The sequence below is a fragment of the Rhinoraja longicauda genome, chromosome 5 (genome assembly GCF_053455715.1).
Source record: "Rhinoraja longicauda isolate Sanriku21f chromosome 5, sRhiLon1.1, whole genome shotgun sequence".
NCBI lineage: Eukaryota > Metazoa > Chordata > Chondrichthyes > Rajiformes > Arhynchobatidae > Rhinoraja > Rhinoraja longicauda.
This window is the reverse complement of record NC_135957.1, coordinates 16673706-16701410: the sequence shown is the minus strand read 5'-3', so window position 1 is coordinate 16701410 and position 27705 is coordinate 16673706. Positions and strand designations below refer to the sequence as shown.

The 27705-nt window shown below is 41.7% G+C and overlaps 1 protein-coding gene across 1 annotated transcript in view; it reads left to right on the top strand.

Moving 5' to 3' along the window:
* Positions 1–27705, top strand: part of LOC144593884 (uncharacterized) — a 222433-nt gene that overhangs the window by 188858 nt on the left and 5870 nt on the right. Inside the window, exons 42-53 of the mRNA XM_078400009.1 lie at positions 433–468; positions 1357–1383; positions 2782–2835; positions 4323–4376; positions 6523–6576; positions 6670–6741; positions 11959–11994; positions 12174–12218; positions 13228–13398; positions 15948–16014; positions 21976–22110; positions 26556–26633. Of these exons, the coding sequence (XP_078256135.1) occupies positions 433–468; positions 1357–1383; positions 2782–2835; positions 4323–4376; positions 6523–6576; positions 6670–6741; positions 11959–11994; positions 12174–12218; positions 13228–13398; positions 15948–16014; positions 21976–22110; positions 26556–26633 (829 nt within the window). The remainder of the gene's footprint in view (positions 1–432; positions 469–1356; positions 1384–2781; positions 2836–4322; positions 4377–6522; positions 6577–6669; positions 6742–11958; positions 11995–12173; positions 12219–13227; positions 13399–15947; positions 16015–21975; positions 22111–26555; positions 26634–27705) is intronic.

The following is a 27705-nucleotide window of genomic DNA, read 5'->3' as shown; positions in this document are numbered from 1 at the left end:
TGGGTCACGGTTTGATTTATGTAGGAAGGAACTGCAGATGCTGGTTTAAACCGAAGATAGACAAAAAATACTGGAGTAACTCAACTGGGCAGGCAGTATCTCTGGACAGAAGGAATAGGTGATGTTTCAGGTCAAGTCTGAAGAAGGGTCTCGATCCAAAACGTCACCCATTCCTTCTCTCCAGAGATGCTACCTGGCCCGTTGAGTTACTCCAGCACCTTGTGTCTATCACAGTTTGATTTAGTTGGTATGGTGGATTTCTAAAAGGCAACACTGCTCAGTTGTTACCATTGTACTAAACTACTCTCAACTCTTCACATTTCTGTAAATGGCATGGAAATTGTTGAGTTTTTGCTGGAGAATATAATACCTGAAAATCACCATAATTATTATATTGCTCTCCAATTGATACTTTCCCTACTTATTTCACAGGATGTTCCAGGATTACCAGGTCCTCCAGGTCCACCCGTAAGTGTTGTTCAAGTTCGATGATATAAAAACGACGGGAGATTTTAACCAGCTTTCCCTCACTCAGACATTATGCTGATGTTTACAACAGTTCCAATACAGAACCTGCAGCAAGCAACTCACACTAAGAATTACTGGTTATCTCATCATCATACATAACATAACAAATAGCATGAAACAAATGTAAATGTACAAATTGCGTGGCCCTGACTAATATTGCAAAACTCAGTCAGTGGTCTAAATTGGAGATCGGATCAGTAAATATCAACTCAGGATTGCTGGATTGCTGCAAATGATCAAGGAACTATGCATACTGTAGAGGTGTTGGTTTATAACAAACCAGTCTCATGTGAACATTAGTGAAGGAAGTATAGAATCCATATTCGTTTTGCTCCAGTGCAATTTCGAGATCATTCTGAACTAATTGTTCATAAAATGCCCAGTTTTTCTCACTACAACTATATTAAATAATTCATAGTCTGCATGAGGAAATGTGAAGTTTATAAATATGACCGGTCTTTTTCATTTTATTCTCTAATGGTTCCTCACAATATTGAAGAGGGCCATTCAGGCCATGTGTCTATAGTTAGCTCTCATTAATCCCATCAACTTCATTCCTGTCCTCATTTCCCTGTAAGTATCACATCCGAGGGATGTGGGAAGAAACCAGGGGAAACACATGCGGTTACCTGGCGGACATGCAGACACCGTACAGGAAGCAAGGATCAAACGGTTCACTAGAATGGTGTGGCAGCAGCACACCAAAATGTGCCATCATTTTACCTGCATGCCTTTTGTTTAAAAAGGTGTAATGATTTTCACGGGGTATTGGTTTAGAAGTAAAGTTATATGGAACTTTACATGGTCATTTGTGTTTTACTTTTGCAGGGGTTAAAAGGAGATCCCGGTTCAAAGGTAAACAATTTCCTTCAATATTTGCATTAGATTCAGAATGTGAAGACAAACTATCAAAAGGTCAATTTTTCCCTATGACATTTTACAAAATTGTTAAAATAGTGAATGGACTATTGTGTATAGCTACCAAGTTGGTAGCTATACTATCACAGCGGGAGGCGGAACACTGGACAAGTAATCATTGCTCTTCTACAAATAAACCCGCTATTCCTTTAACTTCCTGTTAAATAATAAGAAAGGAATGTGGCTTAAAGTCACATCCAAAAGTCTACGTGTAAACTTGTGTCTTCTTTTATAAAATAATGCAATACTGAACTTGGGTTTGAAATTCAAGTCCATAAGGCATGGGTGCAAACACAATGTGTTATTTAAAGCAGATACGTTACTGCCTCACACCCAGCGCACAGTATAAAAGACAAATTCCTAAAGGGCCTGTCCCACTAGACGATTTTTTAGGTGACTGCCGGCGACTGTCAAAGTCGTAGCAGATCGCCAAAATTTTCTTTTACCCGACGACAATGACCACGACAATGCCGAGTCAGGTCGAGATTAGAGCGTCTTCGGAAACATCGCAAAATTTCCACGCTGTCAATGCTTCTCCGGCGTCCTAATTTTTGCTGAAATCACTGACAAGTCGGTAAGTACTTGAGAGTTTTGAACTATGTCTTGTATGGATTACTTAAAAACCAAGCATCACTGTAACAAGGCATAAACTGGATTTACTTCCAGTTTACTAATGGCAGTATTAAAAAATTAATTTAAAAAGTAGTTAAGTGGATTTTTGTGAAAAGTGTGTGGGCATTCTTTGAAAATGTACGGGAGATGCATATCTGGTTTCTGGGTTGCATATCTGGGTTGGGAGCCCACTTTAAATGTAATGGCTGATGGACATAAACATCGCAAAAATTCCCACGCTTACCTAACCATCAAACTGTCGCCTCCAATCTACCTGTCAAATGTCCTGACGGTAAATAAATTGGTTAAACACAAGCATTTTATGGTATTTTGAAATGACTTTACTTATTTTAATATTATGTACTTCTAAATGCATCGAAGAGAACCTAGCAAACCTGGGGACAGCATGCAACAGCGCCCACAATAAGCAACGATACCTGTCGCCGAGAAATTTCACTCCAGATGATTTTTCAGCGATGCGCTGAGATCCACTACGATTCTTGGAAGACTCCTCACGATCATGCCCGCGACACCCGGTGAGCTGTCGGCAACAGCCTTGTCGCTGGCAGTCGCCTTAAAATCGCCTAAAGTGGGACAGGCCCTTAACCCATTATATCCTAGAATCCAACCGTAAGCAAGTAGAGTTAACCTGACAGTGATCAGTTGTGGTAAGAGCTTGGTATGTCATGTAAAAGTAAATACTAACAGTTATCCTCTTTGCAGGGAGAGGTAGGTCAGATGGGTTTGCCAGGCCTGGAAGGCTCCCCAGGAGAAAAGGTATCTCTCAGACTATTACTTAAAATAAAAAATCATGGGTTTGGGGGTAATATATTAGCATGGGTAGAAGATTGGCTTTCAAACAGGAAGCAGAGAGTTGGGATAAATGGATCATACTCGGGATGGCAATCGGTGACTAGTGGGGTTCCGCAGGGGTTGGTGCTGGGACCCCAGCTGTTTATATAAATGACTTGGAGGAGGGGACCAAGTGTAATATATCCAAGTTCGCAGATGACACAAAAATGGGAGGTAAAGCAGGGAGTGAGGAGGATAGAAAAAGCCTGCAAAAGGATATAGATAAGCTAGGAGAGTGGGCAGCGACTTGGCAGATGAAATTTCATACTGATAAATGTGAAGTTATGCATTTTGGAGAAAAAAAATCATAAAGCAAGTTATTTTCTAAATGGGGAGGAGCTGCGTGGTAATACAACGCAAAGGGACCTGGGGGTACTAGTACAGGAATCACAAAAAGTTAGTATGCAGGTGCAGCAAGTGTTTAGGAAGGCCAATGGAGTCTTAGCCTTTATTGCCAGGGGGATAGAGTATAAAAGTAGGGAGGTTTTGCTGCAGCTGTATACAGTATTGGTAAGACCGCATTTGGAATACTGTGTGCAGTTTTGGTGTCCATATTTAAGAAAGGATGTACTTGCTCTGGAGGCAGTGCAGAGAAGGTTTACACGGTTAATTCCAGGGATGAGGGGGTTGACATATGAGGAAAGGTTGAGTAGATTGGGACTTTTCTCATTGGAGTTCAGAAGAATGAGAGGTGATCTTATTGAAACGTATAAGATCGTGAGGGGCCTTGATGGAGTGGATGCGCTAAAGATGTTTCCGATGATCGGGGAGACCAGAACTAGGGGGCATAGTCTTAGAATAAGAGGGGGCTCTTTTAAAACTGAGATGAGGAGAAACTTCTTCACTCAGGGTGGTTAGTCTGTGGAATTCGCTGCCTCAGGGAGCTGTGGAAGCAGGAACGTTAAATAAATTAAAAACAGAAATAGATTGTTTGTTAATAGACAAGGGAATTAGGGGTTACGGGGAGCGGGCAGGGAAGTGGACATGAGCTATGGTTCGTATAGTAAGACCTGAGTTATCTCCTGGAAATGTTTCGATCGCCTAGCTTGGGGTCGGAGAGGAATTTCCCAGATTTTTTTCCCCAAATTGGCCTGGATTTTTATCCGGTTTTTCGCCTCTCCCAGGAGATCACATGGTTCTTTTGGGTGGGAAGAAGGGCGACAGTGGGAAGGGGGTTGGGGTAGGATCAGCCATGATCGTATTGAATGGCGGAGCGGGCTCGAGGGGCCGGTTGGCCTACTCCTGCTCCTATTTTCTTGTGTTCTTGTATGCCATTCTTTTTCTTTATTTTCTTCTTAAGCTAACAATAAAACTGTTATATTTCTCTGTCAGTTAGTATTGTACCAACCTGAAAAGCATCACTGAATTATTTCCGGATTATTTACTGAATTTATTTTGTACTATATTTCCAGGGTGATACAGGAATGCCAGGGCCGCCTGGTCTCCAAGGACCGATTGGTTCACAGGTGAGTGTTTGGGGAGAAACTGAATCATGTTGAAGATTTATATCTGCCAAAACAGTAAATCAATGTATGTAATATCTATTAAGGAGCATTGATGCACTGTTTAATACTATATAGCAAGTTCATTGGCCACTTGAAATTTGAAAGTAAGTTAATTACCCTTCTACATGTTCCCAATGTTGGGGGAGTCCAGAACCAGGGGCCACAGTTTAACAATACGGGGTAGGCCATTTAGAACGGAGACGAGGAAAAACGTTTTCACTCAGATAGTTGTAAATCTGTGGAATTCTCTGCCTCAGAAGGCAGTAGAGGCCAATTCTCTGGATGCTTTCAAGAGGTTGTTAAATAGAGCTTTTAATGATAGCGGATTCAGGGGGTATGGGGAGAGGGCAGGAACGGGGTACTGATTGTGGATGATCAGCCATGATCACATTGAATGGAGGTGCTGCCTCGAAGGGCCGAATGGCCTCCTCCTGCACCTATTGTCTATTGTCTACTTAAGCAGTTACTAGTCTGAAGAAGGATCTCGACCTGAAACCCTCCCTTCTATCTAGAGATGCTCCCTGTCCCGCTGAGTTACTCCAGCATTTTGTATCTATCTACTATTCAAGCACTGTCCCCATCAGGATATTTCAGATACAATCAACTTTAGAGTCATAGAGAGGCATAGACTCATACAGCACGGAAACAGGCCCGTCAGCCCAACTTATCCATCCGACCAAGATGCTCCTTTTACATTAGTCCCACCTGCCTGGGTTTGGTCCATATCCTTCTAAACCTTTCCTATTCATGTTCCTGTCCAAATGTCTGTTAAATGTTGTTATTGTACCTGGCTTAACTATCTGCTCTGGCAGCTTGTTCCATATATCCACCACGCTCTGTGTGAAAAAGTTACCCCTCAGGTTCCTATTAAATCTTTTCCCTCTCACCTTAAACCTATGTCCTCTGGTTATTTATGCCCTTACTTTGGGTAAAAGACTGCATTCACCCTATGTTCCCCTTGTGATCTTACACACCTCTACAAGATCTCCCCTCACCCTCCTGCGCTCCAAGGAATAAAGCCTAGCCTGCCCATCTTCTCCAGATAGCACGTTCCTTTGCCCATAAACAACCTACTCCAATCAACGTCAGCAAGTTCCTGTCCAATACCATCAAAGTTGGACTTGGTCCAATACAGAATTTTATCTTGTGGGCCCACCTTGTCTTTATCCATTACTATTTTAAAGCTAAGAGAAAAGTGGTCATTGGTCCTAAAAGGCTCGCCGACGGACACTTCAGTCATTTGCTCTTCCCAATTTCCCAAGAGTACAATAAGCTTTACCCACTCCTTTGTAGGGTTGTCTTGTTTGAGGAAACTTTCCTGAACAGCTTTGTCAAATTTCACCCAGTCTAATCCCTTGGCACTATGGAAGGCCCAGACTATATTAGGAAAGTTAAAATCCGCTACTATGACAATGTTATTAGACCTGCAGCTGCATGCATTCTCCTAGACTATGTGTTCTTCTAACTCCCATTGACAATTTGGGGCCTTTAGTACACTCCCAACAAGGTGATCATTCCCTTTTTCCTTCTCATCTTCACCCATACCATCTCACTGGAAGAAACCAGTAATGTCATCTCGTGTGACATTGTGCTTAATCTATAAAGCAATACCCACTTCTCTTTTTTTCACCATCTCTATCTCTCCAGTTGCACCTGTACCCTGGCACACTGAGCTGCCAGTCCTAGCTCACTCTTAGCCAGGTTTTCATAACAGCTACAACATCCCAGTCGCATGTACCTATCCATACCCTGAGTTCATCCGTCTTACCCATCAGGTCTTCCGCATTAAAATATATGAAATTCAAACCAACATTCCTTCCCTGCTCCCTGCCATGCTCCCGCCTATCCTGTCCACTGAACTTTCTTTCATCACCTTCCATATTGACTTCCAGCCTCTCGTGCTGCATTCCTGCATTGGATCCTGCCTTCCCCCACCCCATACCCCTAGGTTTAAACTCACCACTGTAGTCCTAGCAAACCTGCCTGTCAGAAAACATTTTAGTTAATGACCTTGGAAGTCACAGCTCTTTAAATTATACTTTTCTCTAATAATGAATGGTTTGTATTAGAAATAAGAATTATAACTTTTGTTCTTTCTTCTAAAAAGGGGAAACCTGGTTCTCCAGGTCCACCAGGACCACATGGTTTAACAGGCGATCCTGTGAGTTGAATTTTCATGTTCGTTCCAAGGTATATTATCTGCCATTTAGGAAGCAGAATTGGGTACTGACCTTCACTGTGTCTAATGTTGTAGGGAGTAAAAGGCGAGAGAGGACCATTGGGAGAAACTGGCTTTCTTGGACCAAAAGGACCGCCTGGAGCCCCCGTATGTAACTTTCTTAACTATTATCTGCTGGAGAGAATGCCATTATCTCTGACGACGATGAAGAACTCGCATATTTAAAATGTAGATCAGTGACTGGCACTGCAAACAAAATCTGAACTTTTGTGGTACAAATGTTCTTGCCATGCCTGAATATTGACAGATGTTTGTGCATGCAGATATGGAATATGACGTTCTCCGAGTCATGCTACTGGTGGTCGAGCTCCTCACTGGAAGGGAGGTGTGATTAAAGGAATATTCAAAAAGCTTCTCCATTCATCTTCTCCTCTCCCTGCAGTCACAGGATGAGTTCCTATAGTTATGGAGAACTCAGCCAGCAATGTGAAGAAAGAGGCACAGCCTGCCAGACACCATACTCATCAATATAGGTCAAGTGGCTCTGTGAGTCTTACTTTGGAAATATGCCACTCTTGTTACTGGATACCTTACTAGTCGAGACCAGAGTTTTAGGGAATAACCCTCATTCCCCAAGAAATTCTGTGAGTACATCATGTCGCCCACACTGATTTACTATGCAAGGTCTAGGACTAATTGAACATTGACAAAGTTTGTTCAAAATTCCAGAGATTTGAGCTCTGATGTCAATTCCTTAAAATCCAACAACAGGGTATGCAACAACAAGAGCAGTGCATTTCTACTGAGAGACAATAGACAATAGACAATAGGTGCAGGAGTAGGCCATTCAGCCCTTCGAGCCAGCACCGCCATTCAATGCGATCATGGCTGATCACTCTCAATCAGTACCCCGTTCCTGCCTTCTCCCCATACCCCCTCACTCCGCTATCCTTAAGAGCTCTATCCAGCTCTCTCTTGAAAGCATCCAACGAACTGGCCTCCACTGCCTTCTGAGGCAGAGAATTCCACACCTTCACCACTCTCTGACTGAAAAAGTTCTTCCTCATCTCCGTTCTAAATGGCCTACCCCTTATTCTTAAACTGTGGCCCCTTGTTCTGGACTCCCCCAACATTGGGAACATGTTTCCTGCCTCTAATGTGTCCAATCCCCTAATTATCTTATATGTTTCAATAAGATCCCCCCTCATCCTTCTAAATTCCAGTGTATACAAGCCCAATCGCTCCAGCCTTTCAACATACGACAGTCCCGCCATTCCGGGAATTAACCTAGTGAACCTACGCTGCATGCCCTCCATAGCAAGAATATCCTTCCTCAAATTTGGAGACCAAAACTGCACACAGTACTCCAGGTGCGGTCTCACCAGGGCCCGGTACAACTGTAGAAGGACCTCTTTGCTCCTATACTCAACTCCTCTTGTTATGAAGGCCAACATTCCATTGGCTTTCTTCACTGCCTGCTGTACCTGCATGCTTCCTTTCATTGACTGATGCACTAGGACACCCAGATCTCGTTGAACTCCCCCTCCTCCTAACTTGACACCATTCAGATAATAATCTGCCTTTCTATTCTTACTTCCAAAGTGAATAACCTCACACTTATCTACATTAAACTGCATCTGCCATGTATCCGCCCACTCACACAACCTGTCCAAGTCACCCTGCAGCCTTATTGCATCTTCCTCACAATTCACACTACCCCCCAGCTTAGTATCATCTGCAAATTTGCTAATGGTACTTTTAATCCCTTCGTCTAAGTCATTAATGTATATTGTAAATAGCTGGGGTCCCAGCACCGAACCTTGCGGTACCCCACTGGTCACTGCCTGCCATTCCGAAAGGGCCCCATTTATCCCCACTCTTTGCTTTCTGTCTGTCAACCAATTTTCTATCCATGTCAGTACCCTACCCCCAATACCATGTGCCCTAATTTTGCCCACTAATCTCCTATGTGGGACCTTGTCGAAGGCTTTCTGAAAGTCGAGGTACACCACATCCACTGACTCTCCCCTGTCAATTTTCCTAGTTACATCCTCAAAAAATTCCAGTAGATTTGTCAAGCATGATTTCCCCTTCGTAAATCCATGCTGACTCGGAATGATCCCGTTACTGCTATCCAAATGCTCAGCAATTTCGTCTTTTATAATTGACTCCAGCATCTTCCCCACCACTGATGTCAGACTAACTGGTCTATAATTACCCGTTTTCTCTCTCCCTCCTTTCTTAAAAAGTGGGATAACATTTGCTATCCTCCAATCCACAGGAACTGATCCTGAATCTATAGAACATTGAAAAATGATCTCCAATGCTTCCACTATTTCTAGAGCCACCTCCTTAAGTACCCTGGGATGCAGACCATCAGGCCCTGGGGATTTATCAGCCTTCAGTCCCATCAGTCTACCCAAAACCATTTCCTGCCTAATGTGGATTTCCTTCAGTTCCTCCATCACCCTAGGTTCTCCGGCCCCTAGAACATTTGGGAGATTGTGTGTATCTTCCTCAGTGAAGACAGATCCAAAGTAACGGTTTAACTCGTCTGCCATTTCTTTGTTCCCCATAATAAATTCCCCTGTTTCTGTCTTCAAGGGACCCACATTTGCCTTGACTATTTTTTTCCTCTTCACGTACCTAAAAAAACTTTTGCTATCCTCCTTTATATTATTGGCTAGTTTACCCTCGTACCTCATCTTTTCTCCCCGTATTGCCTTTTTAGTTAACTTTTGTTGCTCTTTAAAAGAGTCCCAATCCTCTGTCTTCCCACTCTTCTTTGCTATGTTATACTTCCTCTCCTTAATTTTTATGCTGTCCCTGACTTCCCTCGTCAGCCACAGGTGTCTCTTACTCCCCTTAGAGTCTTTCCACCTCTGGAATAAATTGATCCTGCAACCTCTGCATTATTCCCAGGAATACCTGCCATTGCTGTTCTACCGTCTTCCCTGCTAGGGCCTCCTTCCAGTCAATTTTGGCCAGCTCCCGCCTCATGCCTCTGTAATCCCCTTTGCTATACTGTAATACTGACACTTCCGATTTTCCCTTCTGCCTTTCCATTTGCAGAGTAAAACTTATCATGTTGTGATCACTGCCTCCTAATGGCTCTTTTACCTCTAGTCCCCTTATCAGATCAGGATCATTACACAACACTAAATCCAGAATTGCCTTCTCCCTGGTAGGCTCCAGTACAAGCTGTTCTAAGAATCCATCTCGAAGGCACTCTACAAACTCTCTTTCCTGGGGTCCATTTCCAACCTGATTTTCCCAGTCTACCTGCATGTTGAAATCTCCCATAACCACCGTAGCATTACATTTTTGACACGCCAATTTTATCTCCTGATTCAACTTGCACCCTATGTCGAGGCTACTGTTTGGGGGCCTATAGATAATTCCCATTAGGGTCTTTTTACCCTTACAATTTCTCATTTCTATCCATACTGATTCAACATCTCCTGATTCTATGTCACCCCTTGCAAGGGAATGAATATCATTCCTTACCATCAGAGCAACCCCACCCCCTCTGCCCACCTGTCTGTCTTTTCTATACGTTGTGTACCCCTGAATATTCAGTTCCCAGCCCTGGTCCTCTTGTAGCCATGTCTCAGTGATCCCTACAACATCATACTTGCCCATGACTAACTGAGCCTCAAGCTCATCCACTTTATTTTTTATACTACGCGCATTTAAGTACAACACTTTAACTTCTGTATTCACCTCCCCTCTCACATCGGTCACAATTGGCCCTGCCCTTAATTTCTTTTCCCCTCTAGAACTTCTGTTCCCATTCTTCCGAGAGTCTTTTGCAATATCTCCTGTATTCCCTTTTTTTACCTCATCTTACCCACTGAACCACTTGGAATGTACTGAAGATCAGCAGTTGTCCTGAAGCAGGAAGCATGGTGTCTGGACATGTCCTGAGCACGATGGTTACACTCCAGACATCAGTCAGTCAGTCAACCTCCACACTGCAGAGGAGACCACATTATCTGAAGAATGCAATACCTGCAATGACTGCTATTCCTGATACAAGGAAAATGTGATTAAAGCCTCCCCTTCATGTACAAGTGAGGAGGCATCAATAATATTTGGTGCTGTTCCTGGGATGAGCCGACTGCAAAGAAAATAAAGGCCCCTGTGACTGTGGTTACCATTGGTACTGCTGTCAAGGCATGGCTCAGCGGCAGCAGCTTTGCCTGCAGAGGAGGCAAGAATCAATCTCATCTTGGAAGGATTCTTGTCAGCTAGACCCCTTCTTACTCTCCTCGTGCCTCTTCTCACACCTGCTCGTGGTGCCCTCTCCTCTTCCTGTCAGTTTGCGACAGTCCACACATCTTGATCTGAAGAAATTATATATTTTAAGCAGCAAGTGCTTAAGATCTGGATTGTACTGATTTTGGTTTATTATTGTCATGTGTACCGGGGATGCAGTAGAAAAGTTTAATTTGCATTATATCCCAGTAAATCATACCATGCATGATTACAATCAAACCGTACACGAGTACAAAGCAAAATGAGAAAGGAAACATAGTGAAAGATGTAGTGTTACAGTTACAAAAAAAGCACAAAAAATCAAAAAAGTGCAAGGGCCCCAACGAGTCAGATTGGAAGATCGAGACCACTGCCAGGGATGGATGGAGATAGTTCTAGAAGAACAATCTGGACTCAATTATCTGAATCATCCCCTTCCAGTGTAATCCTCTGTAATCCCACAGAAAGGGATTCCTTAATCTGCAGAAAACCATTGTCAAATACAGATGTCTTACTTTCTGTGAAGTACCTGCTCTATACAGTTCTCTCAAGCCTCCAGTTTAAATTCCATTTGGAATATTTTGGAGGACCAAGAACCAAGCTTACCACTCTCCTACTCAGTCCCAATGGACCAGCTGGTCACTGAGAATCCTGTAAAGAGAGTAAGTGAGGATGTCATTCCTGCATCTTCGCCTACTTCATTTGCAGAAGTTAGTTCAATGCTTGGGTTGCCACATAGTCAACATTACCAAATCAAGACAAACCTCCAGCTGTCAGCTCTTCAAGCTTCTGGCATGTTTGTGTGACCCCAAGTTGCCAAGTAAAATGTTTCATAATTGAAATGGAAGCAAATTAGCACCAAAAGAAATTAAACTATGAGGTCTGATTTCATGGCCCGAACCTTTAAGATACTCCCTCCTATGCGAGGCAAAGAGGTGCTTGTTCTACTCCTTCCTACTTCAGTATTTCTGAGATTTAAAGAAATCATTGGTGGAGATCTTAGCACTTCTTCAAGGCAAATGGGGTTGTAGCAAATGTGTGACATGAAAATATTACTGGCATGATTCTGATGCTTCATAGATGAGTTTTCATCTTATTTTTTATCAGGGCAAAACTGGACAACAAGGATTGCCAGGTGCACAGGTAAGGAAAAAGCACATTTCACGTATCATGATTTTAATTGCTGCAAATTTGTTACACTATCCCACCTCCATCCTTTGCAATGTTAACAGGTTCCATGAACTGTAATCGTTCTTCAATTTACAATAAAGTGTTTTAGACTTATTGGGCTATTATAGATATTTTCTTTGATTTAATTGTAGGGTTCGCCAGGGAACTCAGGAGACCGTGGACCCAAGGGTGAGCGAGTAAGTTGTTTATTCAAAGGAATATTTCTTGGACCAAGATTCATTTTAGCCAAGACATGCCTACTGATTACTGTGATCTAACATCCTGTTAGATACAATGAGGATATAGACATCAGGATCATCCCGACCACTTTGTTCCCTGATCCAAGTTGGTATTCCGCACAGTGACCAGCTTTGCAGTGACCAGAAAACTGGCCACTTGGAGAGAGACCAATTGAAAATTAGATATTTGTAAATGGAGGAACAAGCCTACTCAATGGCTAACAAATCCTGATGGAAAATGACCATGTTAATCAGGACAACGTTGAGGTGCCTATGTTGCCCCTTCAGTTGAATGTAGTCATTTTCTCGGCTTGTAAAGAAAAGCCACTTTAGGGAGGCACAGTGGTGCAGCGGTAGAGTTGCTGCCTTACAGCGCTTGCAGCACCAGAGACCCGGGTTCGATCCTGACTATGGGTGCTGTAGGTACGGAGTTTGTACATTCTCCCCGTGACCTGCGTGGGTTTTCGCCGAGATCTTCGGTTTCCTCCCACACTCCAAAGACATACAGATTTGTAAGTAAATTGGCTTGTTAAATCTAAAAATTGCCCCTAGTGTGTGTCGGATAGCGTTAATATGCAGGGATTGCTGGTCGGCGCGGACCCGGTGGGCCAAAGGGCCTGTTTCCGCATTGTATCACTAAACTAAATTAGTTAGCTGAAGTCCACATTTTGCGAAGGAGAAATAAAAGAGAAAGTATTGACTGCGCTGCATTTTTTAAATCTTAGACAAAGTTTCACATTCTTTACTCACAGCAACATTTCTAGGTGAGAAATAGATACTTTGAAGTTTGATGCATGTTTTTAATATTGTATAGTTTCCTTCATAAATCGTCTTCTCCGCAATAAGATGTCTCTGAAATAATGTTTTATACATGCTTAAATCGCTATTCCAAATAGAATAAATAGTTATGTCATGACTTATTTTTGTCGTTGTATGTCTCGATTCATTTCATTCTTCTTTTGGATAGGGAGATCCAGGAATTCTGGGTGACCGAGGGCCTCAGGGTGAAAGAGGAAGGATGGGTGACCTAGGGCCATCGGGAGAGAAAGGAATGATAGGGACTTTGGGCCCCGTTGGGCCACGAGGACGAACAGGTGCTCCAGGACCTCCAGGTCATCGTGGACTCTCTGGCAATTCAGTAAGCCAAACTGACTACCTCTCTTGCCATATCAGTTGCAATATCTTAACATCTAAATACCTTCTATATTTGTGCAATATATTACCTACATATTTGATGAGTTAATTGTTGTATGTCACGATTAAAGATATTGGTGAGTGGGTGAGACAATTATTCCAATTTTTATAAGAAACATTGATTATTCTCAATTATACTTTGGATTAGAAGTGATCTTTCCATTGCCAAAAAAGAAAATATGCCAAATGACCTGCCAATCACTTTGAGCTATTCAATCAAAGCCTCTCAGGTGGATGCAAAAGATGCCAATGTAGTTTTCAAAGATGAGCGGGAGAATGCTCTGTACACTATTTATCTTCAATTGGTCACCATCGTATTGCTGTCTGTGGGACAATCTGTGCCCCAGTGACGCAAGTATTTCTGCATTCAGCAAAGACTATAGCTCAAATTTAATCAGTTGCAAAGTGCTTTCAGACATCCCGAGATGATGCATAAGTTCTTATTGAGAATGCAAAATTTACAGCACGTGGCCTGTAAACCAGACCTGCTGCCTATGGCTTCTGCTCACGCTGACTTATTGTGGACACAGAGGACCTGACTCCCTAAAACTAGAAAGCATAGATTAATAGTGAGAAGTGAGAGGCAGCATGTCAGTATTACTCGCTAATTAATGGCATAATCTGCCTTTGTGTCTACTTCCACTAGGTGTCAGCATTGCACATCTTCTCAGTTTGATGGCTGGAGCACGTTGACTGCTTTATGAAGCCAATTCATTATCTGTAGAATTCCACCTAGAGTGCTAAAGAGCTGAACTTTGCAAACCAAGTTTCCCTGCTTGGGAATTTGGCTGAATATATTAATAAAGTAATCAAAATTTTGGACAACAGCTAATTAGAAAAAAATCAGCATTGTATTATTTATAATTGGAGTAAAAGAACTGGTGAAGAAAAAGGGACACCATCAATTTTTCATTATAATAATAATAATAATATTCATTTATTGTCATTGCAACGAGTACAACGAAATTAAAAAAATAGCCAATCCTGACGGTGCGTAAAAACATATATGCAATAAATGCAAAAACAAATAAATACAATTATATTAAGTACAAAAGATTTTTTAACGGTGTTGCCTAGTGCAGAAGGTAGTGTTCAGTTCTCGTATGGCCCTGGGGTAAAAACTGTTCTTAAGTCTGTTTGTTCGGGATTTGATCGACCTGAAACGTCGACCAGAGCTTCAAAGCTATCAATAGTAGCCTTATGGCTCCCGGTTTTAAAAGCATTGTTTTTGCATTCAGTTCAAAAGTTCATCTCAGATATATATTCATGCTGCTTAAGAATGAAATGTTGACCTCATTCAGGACGTATTTTAAGATAGCATGTCAAAGATCTTCTCTAGACGCAGTGAGGATCTCATGATATGTTCTGGTTTAAATTCTGTGATAGCAAATGGCAGATAATATGAATTGGGTTGGATGCTATATTAATGCTATTGGGTTTGATCCTCATGATTAGGACCTCCAGAAACTAGTTTCACAAACAGTTGCTCTGTAAAGGCCTTGTACAATAACATGGGATAAGTATGGGAACCCCAAAGTTATGATTTATTTTTGTAACCTGGTCCTGGTTCAAGTTCCACTTCTGGAGAGGTGTCTGTGGCTGACATTTCTAACACCGCACTGATTACAATGGTGTTGGAGGTGCCATCTTTTCTCAATTGAATATAAACGATTCCATGGCAGTAAAGTACATTATTGAAGTTATTCTCAAACTTCAAACCAATATTTATCCTTCACCGACCATCAGTAAATTGGTGTTTATGGGATCTTGCTGTGCTCAATTTGGCTTATTACTACACAAGTGATTTCATGATAGGCAATAATGCAAGATGTGTAAAAGAATATTTCATAAATGCAAATATTCTATTGTGCAAATTTCTATACAGTTGGTGCAATTGTAACAATAAGGCCTTCAAATGTGCTTAAATACATCAGTAAATAAAGGGAACCCAACTTTAACCAAGGTACAAAAACTTGGACTATTAACACCACAATCCAGGCAATTCCAGTGCCCCAACTAAGTCTGAATAAGGGTCCCAACCCAAAACATCACTATCCATGTTTTCCAGAAATGCTGCCGTAATCGCTGTTATTTCGACACTTTGTGCCCTTTTTAGAAACCACAGAGTAGCCTCCTGAAGAAGGCCACGATGAAGCAAATCTATCGGCCCAGGCGGTTTCCCTCTTTGTTCCATGTTAGAATTCTGAAGTTTTTCCACTTATCCACATTAAGCTGTAATCAGCACATCATTTAGTCTTAGATAGAGGAATGGATGACGATGCTGCCTGTCCCGCTGATTTACTCCAGCATTTTGTGTCTACCTTCAATTTAAACCAGCATCTGCAGTTCTTTCCTCCACATTCAGTCTTAGATGTCATTCTTCTTAATTAGTTTGCTAATTATTTTGTCATTCAATCTCACTGTCTCCATTGCACTTTATTTCTGATCACTGTCATTCTGCTGATTCCATAAAATCTCTGTTTACTTCACTAGGACACCAAAATTCCATTTGAAGAACTATCAAAGTTTATAAGACAAGAGATTCACAGAATTTTTGAAGGTAAGGAAGTTGAAGATTGAAATTGAAAAGCAGGAAACTGCAGATAGAAACTGTGTTAACATGCATGACTTTCTAATAGAACTAAGCAAAGTCACAAAAGAAGCATGTTCTAAGTTGCAGAGAATCTGGTGGTGAGGGGTGGTGGTCAGAGAGGTCAAAGAGAAGACTGAAAAAGGGTCTCGACCCAAAACGTCACCTATTCCTTCTCTCCAGAGATGCTGCCTGTCCCGCTGAGTTACTCCAGCTTTTTGTGTCTATCTTTGGTCAAAGAGACTTGGTAATAAGGTGGAGACCATGATTGTCTCTGATGTAAATGGGAGGGGGCTGAGTCCTTGATTGGACGCAAGAGGTCTACAGCAGAGCCAATCTCAATGGTGACCAGTGTGAAACATACTAAATCTAGAAATATACTCCGATGATTGTCAGTGTCCCCTGCCAGGCACCATCCCATTAGACAATAGGTGCAGGAGTAGGCCGTTCGGCCCTTCGAGCCAGCACCGCCATTCAATGTGATCATGGCTGATCATTCACAATCAGTACCCCGTTCCTGCCTTCTCCCCATACCCCCTGACTTCGCTATCGTTAAGAGCTCTATCTAACTCTCTCTTGAAAGCATCCAGAGAATTGGCCTCCACTGCCTTCTGAGGCAGATAATTCCCCAGATTTACAACTCTGAGTGAAAAAGTTTTTCCTCATCTCCGTTCTAAATGGCCTAACCTTTATTCTGAAACATTCTGAGCCTATGGTTATGCTCTGCCTGCTCAGATGAGTATGCCAACATCAGTCCATATAACATTCAATGTTTTCTGAGCTCTGTCGTGGTAGGAGATCAACAAGTGCCCAGAGGAAAAAGGAAAGAATGCTGCCAGCTGAGAAATGATGGTGAAGAGCTGTCAGAAGGAGATGTAAACAAAAGTTATAGGCTTCAAACCTCACAAAGCCTTGTTGATTTAAAAGCAAATGCATTGCAGATGAACTAATGGGCCCATTGAATTAAATTATGAGAGTAGGTTCGTTATATTTGCCACATGAATGCATTCCTATTCATTTCACAACCCTTTTCGCACACTTTCAACGGGTATTAGCACAATTTGCATCCTTAAGTCTGTCTTGGTCTTCACCCTATTGCAGACATTATCTGTGTTTGCTCAATTCTTCTCCCTTCTCTGCAATGTAAAACCCATTTGTTTACTAACTAGCCTGATGTTGATTGAAGTTCTTCAATTTGAAATGTTACCTAGTTTCTCTCTCCAGAGTTGTATCTCCAACATTCTCTGTTCTTGTTATTGTGGATTGGATTGGTGTTTGTTTCTCACTTCATCTGCTAATTCTGCTGATTGTCAGCTGTCTCTCAAGAGTTTGTTTATATTGTCACGATCTGACCTCAATTAGCCAACATCAGAGGACGGACGACAGTAGTCTTGGCCAGAAATAGTTTGTAAAAATGTAGTAACAACAAACTGCAAATGCTGATTCAAAACAAAATACACAAAGTGCTGAAGTAACTCAGCGAGTCAGGCAGCATCACTGGAGAGCATGGATAGGGGACTTTTTGGGTCGGGGCCCTTCTTCAGATTGGTAGAAGGGCAGAGAGAGGAAGCTGGATGAGAAGAGGAACAGGACAAAGCCTGGCAGTAGTAGGTGGATACATGTGAGGGGGGGGGGTTGATTGGCAGATGGTTGGACAAAGGCCAGAGATAAAAGACGGAAGATGTGAGACAAAAGGGTTGAAGAGTTACGAATTGAGGAGCTAGAGAAAGGAATGTAGAGAGAGGGAGAGGGAAGAAATAGTCCAGGTGGGGCATAGGGGAGGGGGTAAGAAGGGGGTGGGGAGTATTTAAGTTACCTAAAATTAGAGAATTCAGTCTTCACACTGTTGGGTTCTGAGCTACCCAAGCGACATATGAGATGCGGTTCCTCCAGCTTGTATGTGGCCTCACTCTGGCTATGGAGGAGGCCCTAGGGAAGACAATAGGCAATAGGTGCAAGAGTAGGCCATTCGGCCCTTCGAGCCAGCACCAGCATTCATGTGATCATGGCTGATCATTCTCAATCAGTACCCCGTTCCTGCCTTCTCCCCATACTTCCTGACTCCACTATCCTTAAGAGCTCTATCTAGCTCTCTCTTGAAAGCATTCAGAGAATTGGCCTCCACTGCCTTCCAAGGCAGTGAATTCCACAGATTTACAACTCTGACTGAAAAAGTTTCTCCTTATCTCTGTTCTAAATGGCCTACCCCTTATCTTTAAACTGTGGCCCCAGGTTCTGGACTCCCCCAACATTGGGAACATGTTTCCTGCCTCTAACGTGTCCAACCCCTTAATAATCTTATAGGTTTCGATAAGATCCCCTCTCATCCTTCTAAATTCCAGTGTATACAAGCCTAGCCGCTCCAGTCTTTCAACATATGACAGTCCCGCCATTCCTGGAATTAACCTAGTGAACCTACGCTGCACGCCCTCAATAGCAAGAATATCCTTCCTCAAATTTGGAGACCAAAACTGCACGCAGTACTCCAGGTGCGGTCTCACTAGGGCCCTATACAACTGCAGAAGGACCTCTTTGCTCCTATACTCAACTCCTCTTGTTATGAAGGCCAACATTCCATTGGCTTTCTTCACTGCCTGCTGTACCTGCATGCTTCTTTTCAGTGACTGATGCACTAGGACACCCAGATCTCGTTGTACGTCCCCTTTTCCTAACTTGACACAATTCAGATAATAATCTGCCTTCTTATTCTTACCCCCAAAGTGGATAACCTCACACTTACCCACATTAAACTGCATCTGCCATGCATCCGCCCACTCACACAACCTGTCCAAGTCACCCTGCAACCTCATAGCATCTTCCTCACAGCTCACACTACCACCCAGCTTTGTATCATCTGCAAATTTGCTAATGGTACTTTTAATCCCTTCATCCAAGTCATTAATGTATATTGTAAATAGCTGCAGTCCCAACACCGAGCCTTGCGGTACCCCACTAGTCACTGCCTGCCATTCTGAAAGCGACCCTTTTATCCCCACTCTTTGAGGAGTGCAACTAGGGAGAAAGTAAGATCACTCAAGGATAAAGGATGGATTTTTATACAAAGAGGATGTATGAAGGTACTAAATGAGTAACTGTGTTTACCAAGGAGAAGGAGGATAGTGAGATGAGCGTAGTGATTACAAAGATGCTAGGCCATTTTGAGATCAAGGAGGAGATGGTGTTTGATCTCTTGAAATGCATTAAGGTGGATAAATCCCCAGGGCTGATGGAATCTATCCCAGACTGTTGATTGAGGCAAGAGAGAAGATTGCTGGGACTTTAGACATACAGCATGGAAACAGGCCCTTCAACCCACCGAGTCCGCACCGACCAGCGATAACCTCGTACACCAGCTCTATCCTACACACTAGGAACAATTTACAATTAACAGAAGCCAACTAACCTACAAACCTGTATGACTTTGGAGTGTGGGAAGAAACCGGTAAACCCAGAGAAAACTAATATGGTCATAAGGAGAACATACAAACTCCGTACAGACAGCACCCATAGCCAGGATTGAACCTGGGTCTCTGGCACTGTAAGGCACCACATGTAAGCATCTCTGGGGAGAAGGAATGAATGACGCTTCGGGTCGAGACCCTTCTTCAGACTGAGAGTTGGGGAAAAGGGAAACAAGAGATACAGACGGTGATGTAGAGAGATATAGAACAAATGGATGAAAGATATGCAAAGATATACTCGTATACATCGGCAAGACCAAACATAGACTGGGCGATCGTTTCGCTGAATACCATCGCTCTGTCCTCCTGGACCTACCTGATCTCCCGGTTGCCAAACACTTTAGTTACCCTTCCCATTCCCACACTGACCTTTCTGTCCTAGGCCTCCTCCATTGTCAGAGTGAGGCTAAATGCAAATTGGAGGAACAGCATTACATATTTCGTTTGGGCAGTTTACAACCCAGTGGTATGATTGAGATTTCTCCAACTTCAAGTAACCCCTGTATTCCTTCTCTCTCCATCCCCCCACCCATGTCGCACCAGCTTCTCATTCTCACCTAACAAACAGTTAACAATGGCCTAGTTCCTTTATCATCGTTACTTTTTTGCATATCTTTCATTCATTTGTTCTATAGATCTCTACATTACCGTCTATATCTCTTATTTCCCTGTCCCCTGACTCTCAGTCTGAAGAAGAGTCTCGACCCAAAACGGCACCCATTCCTTCTCTCCAGAGATGCTGCCTGTCTTGCTGAGTTACTCCGGCATTTTGTATCTACCTTCGGTTTAAACCAGCATCTGCAGTTGCTTCCTACACTATAAGGCAATAATTCTATAACTGCGCCAACATGCCACCGAAAAATATTTGTCTCCTCTCGAGACACAAGTGAGGTCCTGGAGGACTGGACAGAAGTCCATGCTGTTCCTTTGTTTAAGAAGGGAAGTAGAAATAATCCAGGAAATTGCAGACTGTTGAATCTTACAACAGTGGTAGGGAAACTATTAGACAAGATTCTTTGGGAAAGGATTTACTCGCATTTGGAAGGGAAGGCATTAATTAGTGATAGTCAGTATTGCCTACAGCAGGTCATGTCTTGCTATCTTGATTGTTTTTTTAGGAGATGACAAAAGTCTTCAGAAGGCAGTAGATATTGTCTATATGGATTTTAGTGAGGCATTTGAAAAAGTTCCTCACGGCAGGCTGATCCAGATTAAGATGCATGGGATTCATGGTGACTTGGTATTTCCTATTCACGCCACTGTTGCTATTTGCTGAGCATCAATGGGATTTTCTGTTTCACTCTCCTAGGTGTTATTGCATGATTGTTTATTCCTTGTTAGGAATAGGTTGACAAGTGTGGGTTGCTATTCAGTGCACAGCCCCACAAGGCTGGAATTAAGGCACCTCTACCTTACAGATTTCATAAAGCAAAAATGTTTTTGATTAAGTGAGAAAAGTAAAACATTAGGGAGAAATGTTTCTCAAATTTGCTCTTCCCTTTTGGTGAATTTATTTTAAGGAATTTGAAGAGCTTTGAATCTAACTAGGGGGGAGGATTCTTATTGATAGGAAATCATTTAGAGATGTTGCTGCTCCTCCAGTGTTCTGCTAATCTTTATTTGCTGTACCTTTTTACATGGACAGAGTTTTTTTACTTCCTTTATGCTGTAATTCTAATTGGGGTTTTTTAATTCCATAAAATAATACATTGCAGCATCAGTTTCTTCCACACTAAATGTTGATCCATTTTTCAGGACAGTGGTGTTCAATATTATCTTTGCATGTTAAACTAATCAAATTGCTGATGCTTTGAAAAATGTATATTGAATGAAGACTGAAAGTAGCAATCTAATCAAAGGGTTTGGATGGTTTACAAAGAACAGTGAATCCCCAGAGAGATTATGAGGCAGTAATCTAATCAAGGAATTTCAGTAGTTCATAATGGACAACTCAAAATGATTCAAAGATGCTAATCCTATTTAGAAGTGCTTTAATGAACTGCATCAACAGAACCTTGATTGTTATTCCCTGAAGGATGATGGGAGATCAACAATAATGGAAATACTGCAACTTTATTGAGAAAAAAATCATGATTCATTTCAGGAAAAGACAGTTTCCAACAACCATCATGTTAGTCAAACTTTCGACCACCCCTCAATCTCTTGGCTTGATAGCCATTTCTAAGTGTACTTTTCCATTTTGGCTCATAGATTGACCTTCCTTCGTAGATTATCCTGAAATGTTCTACATGCTTCACTTAAGAGGTAGTGGGAATCTCAGAACTTCTCTTTAAGTGAGGTTGATAACTTTTGACAGAAAGGGTTACAAAAAAATAAAGATTGGATATATTTAAAGAACGGTTTGAACACAATTTAAAAGATCAGACATGGATCAAACTATGCAGATAAGTAGCAGTTTTGATTCAGTGGGGAATAATAGTTTTCTGTTTTCTTCTGGGTTTTTTTCCAGAAAAACTTGCGCACTACGAACTGAAGTTCCCTGCTGCAATGTTGGCTGCTCAAGTCAAATCAGGCCTTCAAGGGCTACCAGGAAAAGATGGACTACCAGGTCCTCGAGGAGAGACTGGACTAGATGGATCTAGAGGCAAGATTTATCTAAAATAATAAGCATGATATCATTGACACATTGGTTATTCTTACTCTGAATGAGAACAACATTTATTATAGCAACAAACAATACTCTTGGCATGCAAAAGCTTACATTACAGATCATTTGAAATTGATTTCACAATCTGGCCAGCTTGTTTCAGAGGGCACAGGGGTCTCAATTGAAGGGATGAGAACAAGGTAGGAAGAATTTTACAGGAACTAATTCATAACTAATCAATTCAATTGTAGGAACAGTTTCATCACTCAACCTGTTCCATTTAGTCAGGTCATTATACATACAATGTGTAACCAACAAAAGGCAAAGTCTGGTTTCAAAACAGTGCAGGAAAATCATGAGGAATGCTATGAAGGTCTTAGCATTGTAGAGGACAAATGGATCGTGGAGAGTTCTTGGCATTATATGGAGCATATGATGCAGTCATTTAAATACATGAAAATTACATTTTCATATTATTCTAAATATAGCAGAAGGGAATATATTGCCATGTACATTTTATGCATGATTGCAAATTCATTATTTCTAAAGTACAAATCAACTATGAAAATAATCAAAGACACAGATGAGGGGACAGTGATGGAGTACACTTTTTATGCCATGAAACATCAGGTGCTTGCGATAAATATTAGCATGGAAATGCTAACAAAAGGGTTAATAGATAAAGGAGTTGATAAGCCACTTGAGACATCATATCACTCACACAGGCTGTAGAGGGGCTTAGAGAGTTATATGGATGAGGGAAATTAGATAGGAAAACCCTGCAGGTTTGATAGAGACAAACCTGGAGTCAAATGAAAAATAAGAAAGAAACAACAGGGAAGTCTATTATTTGCAAGAATGGATATTTCAGCAGGCTACTATAAGAAGCCCATGATAAGAACAGTACATGTGAGGCAGGAATGGGGAGGAACTGAAAGTGAGACTGCCAATCTAGAAACTAAACTAGTCAGACATGAGTTCAAAACAATACCCAATTGAAACCAAAGCACCTTTCCTAAACTTGAAGAAAGCCAGAAGTGATGGCCCAGGGGCTTCAATGGATTCAACCTCTGGAAGACAAACTCAATTATGAAATGTGTGCTAAAATCTAGATAGGAGTAAAGAAAGAAGATGATGTATGGTTGTTCCAAATTCGATTTTATCCTGAAAAACAGCGGCGGCATCTTTCTGGATACTGCTGTTAAACGCAAAAAGAATGGAGAGTTAAAGCTCAAAGACCAAATGGTAATAATAGCTTTGGTATTGAAGACCTCAGGCCAGAAGAAATATTTAGTGATTGGAGTTAATTGAAGGCAACACTAAAAGGAAAAAGCTGGTCGTCCCATTTAACATATAACATATAACATATAACAACTACAGCATGGAAACAGGCCTGTCCGGCCCTACCAGTCCACGCCGACCATTCTCCCTGACCTAGTCTCATCTACCTGCACTCAGACCATAACCCTCCAATCCCCTCCTATCCATATACCTATCCAATTTACTCTTAAATAATAAAATCGAGCCAGCCTCCACCACTTCCACCGGAAGCCCATTCCATACAGCCACAACCCTCTGAGTAAAGAAGTTCCCCCTCATGTTACCCCTAAACCTTTGTCCCTCAATTCTGAAGCTATGTCCCCTTGTTGGAATCTTCCCCACTCTCAAAGGGAAAAGCCTACCCACGTCAACTCTGTCCGTCCCTCTCAAAATTTTAAAAACCTCTATCAAGTCCCCCCTCAACCTTCTACGCTCCAAAGAATAAAGACCCAACCTGTTCAACCTCTCTCTGTAGCCTAAGTGCTGAAACCCAGGCAACATTCTAGTAAATCTCCTCTGTACCCTCTCCATTTTGTCGACATCCTTCCTATAATTTGGCGACCAGAACTGCACACCATACTCCAGATTTGGCCTCACCAATGCCCTGTACAATTTCAACATTACATCCCAACTTCTATACTCGATGCTCTGATTTATAAAGGCAAACATACCAAACGCCTTCTTCACCACCCTATCCACATGAGATTCCACCTTCAGGGAACAATGCACAGTTATTCCCAGATCCCTCTGTTCCACTGCATTCCTCAATTCCCTACCATTTACCCTGTACGTCCTATTTTGATTTGTATTTTGATTTCCAATTTCCAATGAAATTTGTACTTTATGAAAACTATGGTTATTGCTAATCTGAACCTTCGTCTTCTCTTACCTCCCAAGCATCAAATAATAGTGCAACAATATAACCCATCCACAGCAACCTTTGAAATAGATAAAGCAATTTCTCTGTATAATTCTAGTTCCCTTCTTCACAAGTTTTTAAATTAAACTTTACATTGATGTTAGCTTTCTGTCTGCTCCTCTGCGCATGAAAACCCATTTTTATTTCAATTTCAGGAAAGAAAGGCAAAATGAAAAAGAAGAACGATGAGGCGTGTCCTTGACACACTTTATATATTATGTCAGGGAACTGCTATAGTGCAAAGTCGACCTTCCAATTCAATACTGCTGGAAATACAATTGTGCTCCTCCACCTGGACAACCCAAGACAGAAGACCAGTGTTCAAGACTTGATAACTGGCTGCATGCTTTATTGATATCTCAATTACAATTCTACCTCTTGGGATTTGTTCATCCCGTATATTAAAAGAACCTGCTTTCCCCCTGGTGGGGATTCTCCCTGCCACATATTTGGCATCCACACTACCTGATTGGTGCACCAGAATATACCTCAAGAAGAGATTCTTAGAATTATTGCTAATACTCTGGATATCTCAAGATAGTCAGTTTGACATAACTTCAGAAACTTTGCTGTATATTTTTGAATTTTTTTGCAGTAAATTGCATGAATTTTTCTACATTGGCTCTTTGTCCGTTTCTTATGGAGTCATTCAGCTCACATTTCTCCGCAACCAACGATAGCTTCAAAATCAGGCAAGAGTTACCACTCCACTAGCATGACTGGATGATCAACTTGCCCATACATTCCCTTGCAAAGCCCTTTCTTGTTAACTTAAAGGCATTGTTATCTTTTAAAGATTTACAAAGCTAACTTCTCTCATGCATGAAAGTCGAAAACTATTTCATTCAGCGGATCAACCTGGAATGCATGCATCAAATTATTATAGTTGGACAATATTTCACAAGTACTCTGCAAAAAATCTGCACAGTTCTCTTATGCAGCAAGGAAATGACCCTTCTGCTCACCATGCCCTTGCCAGCCATCGTACCATCAATATGTTTCTTGTAAACCACTTTGATGCCATTTAAACAGCAAGCCATTCAGTTTTCTGATAAAGAAAAGTAGGAAAGTGTACAAGGTAACATGGAAGCATGACCTGCCTTGTATTCTAACCCACTGTAGCGTGGCAGAGTCATCACAGAAGGGCAAAGATATCAAGAGAGCTTAAATATCAAAAACTTAATAAAATATAATTTATAACCAAGAGTGAAGGTAACAGTTCAGATTTCAACACAGTAAGGACATCAGACCGCGTTATTTATAAAAGAGATCCAAATCAGCAATGGTAATATTAATTCCAGTAAAGGTTGACTGAGAGCAGGGATTCTCATACTGAGGAAAGGATAACCCAATAAGTGATAATTATATTGCTATACCGCAGACAATAGCTCCAGAAATGAGCTGGAACTCATCTTAAAACAATCTGATTGAATTCAGATCTCTTCAACTTTGCTTCTTTGCCAGTTACTTATGGAGAAACTCGCATTTCCCTGCAAACAAGAGTTGCTTCAAGATCAGGCAGGAATGGCCAGTTCTCATCATCATCCGATGATTAACTTATCCATATATTCTTGTCCTAAACATTTGATGGAGAATAGATTCACACAGCTAACTTTTCCCCTTCAGAAATTAGGGGTTATTGAGGACAATTAGTTTAGGAGGAAAAAAACTAGTCCAAGCATTTCCAGCAGTTATCCTGTAGTGTCTGTACTCGATTACCGGAACACCAACAATAACTTGACTTCTTCCATGGTATCCCAGTGAAAATTCAGCCTACCAAGCCAGCATGCTGCCACGAACCTGCAATAGATTCATAAACAGCTATGGATCAATACACGGATGTTTACTGACCTCAAGCTGATCAACATTTGAATATGTAGGAATGCCTTTTGCAATGTTTAAAAGGCTTTTGGATAGGTGCATAATTAGATCGTAACGGAATAAAGGGTTATGGGCCTAATGTGAGCAAATGGGTTCAGCGTAGATAACGTACCACAGTCAGAATGGTGGGGCAATCGGGCTTGTTACTGTGTCATATGCTATTATGATTCTGTGATTCCAATTAAAGCTAAATACAGAATGAAGCGAAGTTCAGAATTATCCCTAAACTCCAGACAAAGTAAATTTACCTAGTCACGTGATTAATTATACATAGGGATGTACACAATCTATTGATCTTAAGTTCTGTGTTTATTCTGGACAGGTTACAGAGGTCAGAAAGGTGAAAGAGGCGAACCTGGCATCGAACTTCCTGGTGAGACAGGTCCGCGTGGCCCCCCAGGTATACAGCAGCACTTTAAACCTTCCTCCGCTCCTCCTAAACGTGCTGACACTTACTGAGGGTGGTTATTTAAAGGACATTTTAGAACAGTTTCCACACTTTAGGGTTAGGGTTGCATTGTTACACAGTTACATTGTGCCATGTGCTTAGTCTCTTATTTAAAATGGGAAAACCAGGTTTCACTTCTTCCCTACTCCTGGTGAATAATGAATTGACATTTGCAAAACGTTGGCTGCCTGTTTCTCACTGAAACAAACCCGTTCCAGAAAACAATCTATGAGCAAAGTACTGCAGATTTTAGAAATCCAAAATAAAAGAGAAATGCTGCAAACACCCAGAAGATCAGGCAGCATCTGTGAAGAGAGAATTTTCTGTTTCAGGGCGATGACATGACAACTGTTATTACTCCATAGTAGCTTGCTCCATGAACCGGCAAATGTGCTTTTGTTTTCAAGAGAACCTCCCACATTCTAGTTCTTCTTTGACAATGAAACAGGTGATTGTACAGATCAATGTTTCAGTTTATTAATTACCCAGATGCATTACATACAGTACATAATAATGGGAAGAATACTATACCTTTCTCATGGGTGAACCTAGGCAAGGTCGGCTGGACATTTCTCTATTTGGCAAAACATAGAGTACGATTACAGATCTGAGGGTTACCATGCCATGATTTCCTTAAGTCAGGAGACACATTGCATTTTCTGGGGTTTACTGACTATCTGACCAAGTTCCTTCCCTGTCTGAGTGAGATGTGTGGACACCTTGGACATTTAGTGAAAGAGGATGTGGTGCGGTGTTGACTGTCGCTCATTAACAAGAGCTGGAGCACCTCAAGGAGACGGTCCCAGCAGACACCTTTGTGAGGTTCTCAAAAGGAATGGGAATTTAAAGGAAAGGCCACATGATTCCTATCCCAATCTCTCTCCATAACTGAAGCCCTCCAATTCAGACAATATTCTAGTGGATCTCCTTTGCGCTGTCTCCAGTGAACTAAATCCTTCCTATAAACTGGCGACCAGAACTGCACATATTACTCCAAGAGTGCCCTAACCAGTGTTTTGTAAAG